This window comes from Molothrus ater, unplaced genomic scaffold (assembly GCF_012460135.2).
Source record: "Molothrus ater isolate BHLD 08-10-18 breed brown headed cowbird unplaced genomic scaffold, BPBGC_Mater_1.1 matUn_MA117, whole genome shotgun sequence".
Lineage (NCBI taxonomy): Eukaryota > Metazoa > Chordata > Aves > Passeriformes > Icteridae > Molothrus > Molothrus ater.
The window spans coordinates 65,503-76,687 of NW_023416571.1; the positions used below are offsets into that span (position 1 = coordinate 65,503).

General features: G+C 51.2%; 1 protein-coding gene across 1 annotated transcript; it reads left to right on the forward strand.

Moving 5' to 3' along the window:
• Window positions 1–10,007: 10,007 nt before the first annotated feature.
• Window positions 10,008–10,940, forward strand: LOC118701023 (olfactory receptor 14J1-like). The gene has a single exon (XM_036405596.2). It carries the CDS (start codon window positions 10,008–10,010, stop codon window positions 10,938–10,940), a length of 933 nt encoding a protein of 310 aa, XP_036261489.1.
• Window positions 10,941–11,185: the final 245 nt, after the last annotated feature.

The window sequence follows — 11,185 nt, forward strand, 5'->3', positions numbered from 1 at the left end:
AGCGAATTCACTCAGAGGAGAGGCCCTTCTGCTGCCCTGACTGTGGGAACGGCTTCAAGCAGAAATCCCACCTCATCAGGCACCAGCGCATCCACACTGGGGAGAGGCCCTACGAGTGTCCCCAGTGTGGGAAGAGCTTCACTAGCAGCTCTCACTTCACCAGACACCAACGGAGGCACCGGTAAGAGAAGCCCTGCTAATGCCCCAACTGCAGGAAGAGCTTCATGCACTACTCCAGCTTTATCCCCCATTGGAGACCCCACATTGGTCAGAGCCCTGGTGATCCATGTTCCCTGTGATCCATCCTGGGAAGAAACCTGTACCTTTTGTTGCCCCTGCCAATGACCTGATATGGGATTGCAGAACATGAGGGTCTGGCCATGGCCCTGTCATTACATTCATTCTCACCTCAGAACATTGCCAGGGGCAGGAAAGGGAATCTTTGTCTCCACAGGGCGAAGGGTGTCCTTTCCAGAGAGGAGGAAATACATTGCCAGGAACAACTAGTTATTGATGTTGTAGTTTTCTCTGTAAAAAGTTTTACTTATCCCTTCTGTTATCAATATTGTTTCTGTTCCATTTGTTCCTTATCTCGTTGCTGTTCCCAATAAATTGTTCTTATCCCAGCCCGGGATCTTTGCCTTTTGTGCTTTCCATGGAAGGCGGGAGGGCAGCGAGGGCAGAGCGGTTTTAGTGGGAGCAGGAAATTGGGGAATCCCATTCCTGAAGCCCGGCCCGTGGAAACCAAGCATCCCAGCTGGTGGCAGCCCTGGTGGCCATGGCAGCAGCCTTGGGAGCGGGTCCCTGGCTGGGGCTGTGGGAACCTCTTCCCTCTGGTGCCCAGGGACAGGAGTGGAGGGAGCGGCTGCAGCTGAGTCGGGGCAGGCTCAGGTTGGATGTCAGGAAAAGGTTTTTGCCCAGAGGCTGCTGGGGCCCTGGCCAGGCTCCCCAGGGCAGGGTCCCAGCTCCAGGGCTCTCTGAGCGGCAGCAGCGTTTGGCCAGCACTGCCAGGCCCAGGCTGGCATTGTTGGGGTGTCCTGTGCAGGGCCAGCAGTTGGACTGGAGGATCCTGATGGGTCCCTCCCAGCTCAGCCAATTCTGTGCTTCTGGGATCCCATCAGCCTGGGGATGGGGCTGCCAATGGTTGCCATGGCAACGGGCTCTGGCTGCAGGCCTGAGCTGGTGTCCATGGCAACCACCCCTGGCATGGGGTCTCCATGGAGCTGCCAAGGGACTGAGCATAGCAACAGGGGGCTGGTGATGGTTGCTGTGGAAACTGACCATAGCAACAGGGGGCTGGTGATGGTTGCCTGCTAAGGAGCAGATTTGTCACAGGCCCTCACAGGGGTTCCATGGGGACTTTCCAAGACTCTCCAGGCTGTTCCAGAGCTGGACTGTCACAGGCAGAGACAGGGGCTCCATGGAGACCTCCCAGGGCTTTCTGGGGATGGTAAAGAGCCCTGTGGGCAGAGGCAGTCACAGCCATTCCATGGTGACACCCCAGGGCACCTTGGGCTGCAAAGGCACCGATCTGTCACAGGCACTCACGGGGGCTCCACAGTGACATCCCAGGAGTCCCCAGGCTGCCAGAGAGCCAGGATGCCCCAGACAGTCACAGGGGTTCCTGTCATGGGCACAGTGGGAGCTTCAGGCAAAGTTTCTTTTAGCAGCTCCTGTTGGGTCACGAGGTGCAGAAAGGATCCCCAATAGCCCCCATAGACCCCCAAATGTCACCACTGAATCAGAGATGACACAGACTCAGATCAGAAGGCTAAGGGCTAAAAGCCACTCATTTTTTCAATCCTCTTCTTTTATATTGTGGTTTGCTACAGATGGACCTCACTAGTCATTTAATCAACACATTTCCCATGATTGGCCAATTAAGCCAACACCCTTCAGTAAACAACTTTATGAAAAAATGCCAACTTATTACAAACATTTTTGGGGCACCAGTTATTGATGTTTGTTTTATGTTGGGCCTTTCTGGGGGCTCCCTGGATGGGGGAAACCCTCCTGTTGTAGTTCTATGCCAGGTAAAAGGAGATGCATGGGACTTTTTCAGTTTTCAGCTTCTTGTTTTTTCTTATCTAAAGTTTTGCATGCTGTCTACGCCAGGCTCAGCACGCTTGAAAAGCACCGCAAATTGGCCCCAAAATGTACAGTTTTAAAGTTGTCTCATCCAATTAACTCTTAAAACGTACATTATTTCTATTTATCAACCAATACCTCTCCCCTTGACTGTCCACATGACCTCTGCACTGTGCTTTCCTGTGACACCAACACTGCAGAAAATGGAGTAGATGAAGAGGAAGAAGACAGGGACTACACCCCAATTCCTGCATCTTGCTTCCTATCTACACCATACTAAAAATCCGAAAACCTAAATTTCTCACCCAAGTGACATACTATACTACTGTCTATTAACTATTTCTCAGTTTGGTAAATTCTAATTGGTCTCAAAGTCCTGGAAGTCCTCTCTATGGGCGAAGGTTAAAGGCAGTGTTTCTCTGGGGGTCAGGACCCCTCAGAACAGACAGAGAAATATCCCCTGTGCCCTGGATTCCCACACATTTAACGTAAAAATATTTAACCCTTGACATGTTAAGTTACCCAAAAATCTTCCAGGTAAGTAGGATTAGAAGGAGAAGAAACAGAGAACAACAGAAAGACAGAAGATCCATAGAAAGACACACACATAGGTACCAACTGCTCAGGTTCCAGCATTGCCAACAGAGAAACCCAAGCAGAAGGCAGGCTCCACACACTGGGCTGGCCTCGTGCTCCAGCTTTTAACGCCCTGGGCCTTCATGGCCCCACCCCTGGGGTGGGACTGCCAGTTGCTTGTCCAATCAGAGACAGGGTAGCACCTGCTGCTGGTGTGTGATTGATTGACAGCTGGGCCAATCAGAGCTGGGTTAGCACCGCCCCTGCTGTGTGATTGGCAGCTCTGCCAGGCCAGGGCTGGGGGCGGGGCTCTGTCCCACCACAAACCAAGGCCTGACCCGGCCCTGGCCCCACACGGGCATTCCAAGCATCCCAAGGTGTCTCGGGACATGGATCTCATCCAGCCTCTGACAGCCACCACGGTGACACTGCGGAACCTCATGGAGCCATGGGTCAGTTGTGACAATGGAGATCCAAGGAAACGATGGTGAGACTGTGGAACCCATGAATCATGGAATCGAGGAGACCATTGTGCAAATCATGGGCCCTATGGAAGCAAGGGTCAATGATCAAACTGTGCTTTGATTGTGATTGATTTAAAATAGAAACAAGGAGCCATTGTTTCACAGCGGGGCTGCGTGGGGCCAATGGACCCTTGTGACTCTGTTGGGGCTCATGACCAAGAAGCCATTGTGACATTGCCAGACCTCATGGAATCAAGGAGACCATTGTGACAGTGTTAGGGCCCATGAAGTCAATGGAACATGGAACAGGTCTGCCTGGTTTGGCCTCCTGGGGTCTGTATGACAGGTCCCACTGAATTTGGCATGCCAAGGGCCACTTCCCATCTGACCGTGAAGCACTGGGGCTCTGTGCTTTCATTCCTATGGGAAAGAACTGTCTTTCTTGTCTAGGTGCCCATGGTATAAATTGGGATTCTGCATCTAAAATTCCCTATATCCAAGGGTTACTCCTGGACAAAATCTGCCTGTACAGTCAAGTCTGGCCAGACTTGGCCTCTGGTGACTGCCTCTCATCTGCCCCTGCACCACTAGGGCTCACTTGTTTCCTTCCTATAGAGGCCATTGTGATACTGTGGAGCATTGTGGAACCAATGGGCCATGGTGACCCTGAAGGCCCTTGTGGAACCAAGGGCAGCATTGTGACGTTGCAGGGTACCATGGATTCAAGGAGCCACTGTGACACTGTGGGGCCTCATGGAGCCAGAAACCAAGAACATATTTCTGTTCTCGTGGAACCAAGAACGTGGCTCTGTTGGGCCGCATGGTCCCAAGGGGCCAGTGTGAAGCAGCAGGGCTTTGTGGAACCAAGAGGCCATTGCTGCATTTCAGGGCCTCGTGGAGCCAAAGAGCCGCTGTGATCCTGCAGGGCACTGTGGATCCATGGAGAGCATTGTGGCATTGCAAGGCCCCATGGAATCATGGAGACCATTGTGACACTGTGGGGCCTCATGGAAGGAAGGGGCCATTGTGACACCATGGGAACTTCTGGAACCAAGGGAATCATCGTTGCACTACTGGGACCCAATGGAACCAAGAGGCCATTGGACACAGCCAGGCTTCATGGAACCCAAAGGTCATTATTACACTGTGGGGCCTTGTGAAAACATGGAGACCATTAGGTTCTTTAAGGACTTGCGTAATCAAGGGGCCATTATGACACCAGAGGGCATCATGGAAGCCAGAGAACTATTGTGGCACTGCAGGGCCCTGTGGAACCAAGGGAACATGAAACAGGTGTGGCTGCCTTGATCTCTCAGGGGTCACCTGACAGGTCTGGCTGACCTTGGAATGTGGAGGGCCACTCCCATCTGCTCCTGAAACACTGGGGCTCTGGGCTCTTCTTTCTATGGAAAAGAACTGTCCACCTTTTCCAGGTATCCATGGCCAAAATTAGGATTCCACTTCCAAATATTTGTGTATCCAAGGATTGCTGCCAGACAAAAGTTGCCAGGACAGACAAGTCTGGCTGGTCTTTGACTCCTGAGGGGCTGCACTCACCTGTTTTCCAAACACTGGAAAGGGCTCTTGTGCTTTTCTTTTTATGAAAAGAAACCCCATCACTCTTCTCTAGGCACAAATGCTTTACATTAGGACTCCGCGTTCATAATTTCAAATATCCAAGGGTTGCTCCAAGCAAACCTGCCAGGACAGACAGGTCAGGCTTGCCTTGGCCTCTGGTGGTTGCTGTTCATCAGCTCCTGAAACATGGGGGCTCCGTGGTTTCCTTCCTATGGAGACCAATGTGACCTTTGGCAGCCTTGTGAAATGAAGGGGCCATTGTAACACTGCAGAGCACCATGGATCCAAGGGACCATTGTGACACTGTGGAGCCTCGTGGAACCCAGGACATCATTGTGGCTCTGTTGGGCCGCATGGTCCCAAGGGGCCAGAGCAAAGCAGCGGTGTGGGAGTTAGCCCAGCTGTGACTCAGAGTCAGCCAGATTTTACCCTGGAAGAACTGGGTGTGAGTTTCAAGCCCTGGGAATCATTTGTTTAACTTAGGGTGAGTTTGAGAGTTCTCCCATAAGCCTTTAATGTTGTTATGCTAAATTGTCCAAGTTCTCCTCCCCTATTGGTTACTTCTTTCCCCTATAGGGTTGTTGTTCCAGAGTCTTCTACCCTCAAGTGTATATATTGTTGCTTCGCCTTTATCTCAGGTCTTTGAATCCCACCCCTCATACTGTGCTCAACTTCTCCATGTTTATTGTTTTTCACCCTGTTACTAAAGTTCTTTTTGGGCAACTCCATTGATCCTGCTTGTAGGAGCGTCAGGGGGTAGGACAGTTGGGATGGACGGAGACGAGAGATCTCTGAAGCCAGGTCTTGGAACTTGTGGTTTATTGCAAAGGGTGTGGGTGCAGGGGCCTTGTTTGGAGCTGCCAGCCACAGCTCGGAGCAGGCTTGAGAGAGGAGCTCAAAAGAGGTGCCCAAAATGGATGCCCGGAAAGAGGAGGGGAGTTCCCGTTACAATACAATAAATGTTCTTCTGTGCTGCATATTCTAATTTTCACTAACCAATCTAGTACAAGATACAAATCTTATAGCATTTACATACAGCCTATAAGAATCATTACATTACCATACTGTGTTACATTTTAAACCCTAAAAACTCCTCTTTGCACCCCTTCTGCCAAGCTAGTAGGGTCTGCTCTGACCCTTGGACCTGTCTGCAAGCAGAGGGTCTTGTTTCATCAAAAGGGGATTACCTTCAGCCGGACATACCATTGTTTTCCAGTTGTTCGGTAACTAAGGCTTGGTATCTCAAAGCTTGCTTTCATTTCAATCTCGCTTATAGTTTCCATATTCTCAAAATCTTTTGCCAGGCAATCATATTTATAAGGCTTTCCTGTTTCATCTTCCCCAGCATCTGCTCCTTTTCATTTTCCCCACCCTTCCCTGAAGTTGGGGAACCAGAAAGGTTTGTCACAGCCACCCTCATTGTGACCTTTGGTGCCCAAACAGGGACCCTGACATTCAGTCATGTCAGCTGGGGTTAGCTGATGGATAGGCCAGCGCTCCCCGGGATTGTGGATTGTGCCAGGCTGGCAGATTCATCATTGCTTCGAGGGACCTCGGCCAGGATCCACAGGGACAACGACGGTTTCACCTGCGTAGGATTGCAGTTGGGTTTGGAGAAACGCAGGACAATTATTGCCCATTTTGCTGCTGTGTTTTTACAATATGCACCCACATCCCATAACTGATTTTTGGTGTTCCAGTGGCTGTTCCACCTAAGGCGGAGAAAGAGAAAAATGGGCAGCCAGATGTCCAAAGTAGAAAGGCATGTATATGGATGCTTCAAGTTAATTCTCACTGATCATGACCAAGTACCTTCAAAGAACAAATTAAAATCAATCGTGAAGTGGATCATTAAAAATTTTCCAGGTACCCCTGAGCCTGACCGTTCTCCCTCCATCTTGGCTCCTCCACTTCCTGCTACCAAAACCTTCTCTTCTGCCCTGAGTGAACCTCCAGACTCCACCCCCACAACTGTCATGCCCCCATTTTCAATATTTCGACCTTCACGCTGGGCCATGCCTCCAGAACTCCACCATCGTAAATCAAGGCCCTTCCTCCCCAAAACCTGACAAAATGGCAGTGCCCTTTGCCTGACCCTCCAGCAACAATATAACCCCCATGGTCAAAGATACTAAGCCCAGCTGTCACACTATTTCTAATCCAAATATTTCTCCCCCAAGTGATTCTTCCTCCCCAGAAGACAGTTTGGATTCCCCAGAGCCACCTCACCCCTCAACACCAGAAGATCCCTAGGAAAGGATTCGGAAAGAAGCACTTAAGGAAGGAGACTGGCAAATAACCTCGAAAATCCTCGTTGCCCCTGTATGTTATGAAAGAAGGGGGCAGAATCCCAGGTATCAGCCATTGGTTTACGGGGAAATCAAGGATCTGTGTAGGGCAGCTAGAGACCATAGGAAGGACTTACCTTGTTTTAATGGCCTAATGAGGGCCATGTTTACAGCACATGTCTTAACTCCCTATGATTTAAAATACATTATGACCATGTTGTTGTCACCTACAGAATACACCCTGTGGGAAGGGGGATGGAAGTGTTCACTAAATCAATTAATAGCAAACTATGCTAATAATGAGGCAAGTGCGGAATTGACAATCAACCATCTAGCTGGAGAAGGACAACACAGCCTACCAGATGATCAAGCAGCAGGTATCCCCAGAGAAGTATTGGATGATATCAAAGAGATGGCTTTGAAAGCTTTAATCCAGGTATGAGATGGTAGCACCCCCAGTTTGGACTACCTTGGGTGGCTGCAGCTAAAGCTTTAGGGCACTCAGACCATCCTGGGTGCCTGTTAAGTAAGCAAACCAATGCTGCCTCCCTCACATTGAGTGGGCTGCTCTCAGACACAGAGACCATCAGACACGCCACCTTGCAGAACAGCGATAGAGTTTTTACTCTGGGCACATGGGCATGGCTGTGTAGACTCTGAGGGCATGTGCTGCATGAACCTCTCCAGCCACAGCGAGTCAATCCACAAGAGCATTCAGGCACTGAAGGAAGGGTTCAAGAAGCTTCAAGTGGAAAACAAAGACTGGTTCAATAAACTCTTCCAATCCAAGGAACTAAAGGTTTGGATGATGTCTAGCTAAAACGAGACTATTAATTGTCTTAGTGGTTGTCGTTGCATTGCTAATTGTCTCTTATTTGTTTGAATGCTTTTAGAAAGTCTTAGAAAACTCTTTCAGTTCCATCTTTGTTGTAAAACAGAAAGGGGGAAGATACCCAACACAGGCTCCTCATGGACTCCATGGAGGAGAGAATTGGAGGCCAGGATGGCACGAAAACCTCTCAGAGACTCAGTGTGGGAAGGAAAATCCTTAAAAGTACCTAAAAGTATTCTTAAATCCATAAAGTACCTTAAAAACCTTGAGTATCTCAAGGCATTAATGAGCCCCACTGAGTGTCAGTACAAAGCTCTCCAGGGACTCGTTAAAGCAGATAATTGGGGCCATGATTGCACAAACCTCTCACAGAGTCTGTATCAAAAGGGAAACACCAAGTACCTTAAAATAACTGAAGTACCTTGAAGTATTAATGAGCCCCACTGAGTGTTGTTACTAACAAAGCCTCTCCAGGGACTAATTACAGCAGATAATTGGAGGCCATGATTGCACAAACCTCTCAGAGACTCCAAGGCAAAAGGCAAACCCAAAGTCCTTTGAAAAACCTGCAGTCCCTGCAGGGAGCATGAAGGAGACCCCAGGGCCATTGCTGAGCAAGGCTCCCCAGGGACTCCTTGCAGCAGATCCTTGAGGCCACTGGGATGTGGGCTAGGGGGGGATGCTGAGGGCAGCACAAGGGGCTGACAGTGCCCAGCCTAGCTGGGGCTGTGCCAGGAGGCCCCAGGGCCTCAGGACAAGGTGTGTCCTCCCAGCCCTTGGTGGCACAGACCCTGCTGTGCCCCAGGGCACCAAGACTTGGCTTCTCTTTGTCCCCACCTGTCATCACTGCCTGCAGTTCTCTGCTCTGCCTGGGGCCTGGGGACACTTGCTCAGTCGTGTCCCTCTCTGGGACCCATTAAAAGTCCAAGAAAGTTTGGCCTTGGATTCTGCCTTGGAGTTCTGGAGAGGTTTCTTCAGCTCCCTCTCAGGGACTGATGTTCAGGGCCTGAGCACAAAGCCCCAGAGGCTGATTAAAGTCCTTGTGCTGTGTCTGTGCTGCTGAGCTGGGCTGGGCTCCTGGCCCAGAGGCAGCTCCTGCTCACCAAGAAGAGCTTCAAAAGCACATTTCTCTTGATGAGCAGCTCTTCTGCCAGCCCAGCAGGGCTGGGGCACTGCCTGCAGCCAGCCCGGGCACAGCACAGAGGCACAGAGAGCTTCAATCAGTCAGGGCAGGGAAGGGGCTGAGAAGTGCCTGGGGCACAGTCACTGCCAGCCCTTGGCACAGGAACCTCTGGCTGCAGGACAATGCAGCTGCAGCTCCTGGAGCCATCTCCTCAAGCTGGAACATGCCAATGCCTGCAGAGCCTGTGAGTACATTCTCTGCTTGTCTCTTGTGCAGAGCAGCCAGGGGTGCCCAGGGCTGTCCTGCAGAGCAGGGTCCTGCAGCCCAGGGCGCTGTGCTGGGGCAGGGACTCTGCTGCCTGCCAGGGACAGCTCTCAGCCAGCCCTGGCAGCTGCTGCCAGCACTGGGGGACAAGATCTGGGTGGCAGGAGACAGCTGGTGAGGCTTGGGAGTGTTCTCCTTGTGTGGGGAGGATACAGCATTGTTCAGGACTGCTCGCAGCATGGCATTGAACTGCAGAACATTTCCAAGTAGATTATACAGGGAGCACAGCAAGGGACGACCTGAATAAAAGGGAAAATCCTGCTTTATGAATCTACTGCTCTAGGTTGCATGGATGGGAAATTGCAAACAGATATTCATCCCTCAGTTCAGGTAGAGAAAATTTTTTTCTCAGATCTTACAAAACCAGGCAGTGAAAGAAATCAGCCCTTAGGGGCAGCATCAGTGTCGCTTTTCCAATACCTCAAGGTTTTTATCATGTTTCTATCAGAGCCTGCAGAGCCAGAGCTGCCCCTGGGCAGTGCCTGAGCTGGGAGGGCTCTGCAGGGCAGAGCTGAGGCCCCAGGGCTGGGCTGGGCTCTGGCAGCACTGGCAGGGCCCAGCCCTGGGCACAGGGAAGCAGCTGCTGGCAGGGACAGCTCCAGGCAGCAGAGCCCTGGGCAGGCAGTGGGGGGAAAGTGCCCCCAGCCTGTGCTGGGATATTTCAAGTCCTCTCCAAACCCAACTGTTCCATGATTACTTTTCTTACAGATCCCCATGCCAAAGCACCACAGCAAATGTCGAACAGCAGCTCCATCAGGCACTTCCTCCTGCTGGCATTGGCAGACACACGGCAGCTGCAGCTCCTGCACTTCTGCCTCTTGCTGGGCATCTCCCTGGCTGCCCTCCTGGGCAACGGCCTCATCATCAGTGCCGTAGCCTGCGGCCACCACCTGCACACGCCCATGTTCTTCTTCCTGCTCAACCTGGCCCTCGCTGACCTGGGCTCCATCTGCACCACTGTCCCCAAAGCCATGCACAATTCCCTCTGGGACACCAGCAACATCTCCTACACTGGATGTGCTGCTCAGCTCTTTTTCTTTCTCTTCTTTATTGTAGCAGAGTTTTGCCTCCTGACCGTGATGTGCTACGACCGCTACGTGTCCATCTGCAAACCCCTGCACTACGGGACCCTCCTGGGCAGCAGAGCTTGTGCCCACATGGCAGCAGCTGCCTGGGCCAGTGCCTTTCTCAATGCTCTCATGCACACGGCCAATACATTTTCCCTGCCCCTGTGCCATGGCAATGCCCTGGGACAGTTCTTCTGTGAAATCCCACAGATCCTCAAGCTCTCCTGCTCGACACATTATCTCAGGAAATTTGGCCTCATTGCAGTTAGTGCCTGTTTAGCATTGTTTTGTTTTCTGTTCATTGTTTTCTCCTATGTGCAGATCTTCAGGGCTGTGCTGAGGATCCCCTCTGAGCAGGGACGGCACAAAGCCTTTTCCACCTGCCTCCCTCACCTGGCTGTGGTCTCCCTGTTCCTCAGCACTGGCATATTTTCGGACCTGAAGCCCCCCTCCATGTCCTCCCCATCCCTGGATCTGTCCCTGTCAGTTCTGTACTCGGTGGTACCTCCAGCCCTGAACCCCCTCATCTACAGCCTGAGGAACCAGGAGCTCAAGGCTGCAGTGTGGAGGGTGATGAGTGGATGCTTTCAGGAACATTAAAGTGCTGGCCAATTTCTGCAAATCACTTGTAATAAAAGTCATCTTTGATACTTTTTGCTGGTTTCACGTTGGAGGTTCTTTTTCTTAGTTTTACTTTTTCCGTATTGTCCACAAATAAATATCATTGCTTGTGTCATTATTTTTTTTTTCTCTCCACCTTCCCTGTGGCCACAGACTGTGTCAGTGAGGGGCTGCACTCTTGGTGGCTTTAAAGGAACTAAAGGATGTCCCAGCAGATTTTTCTG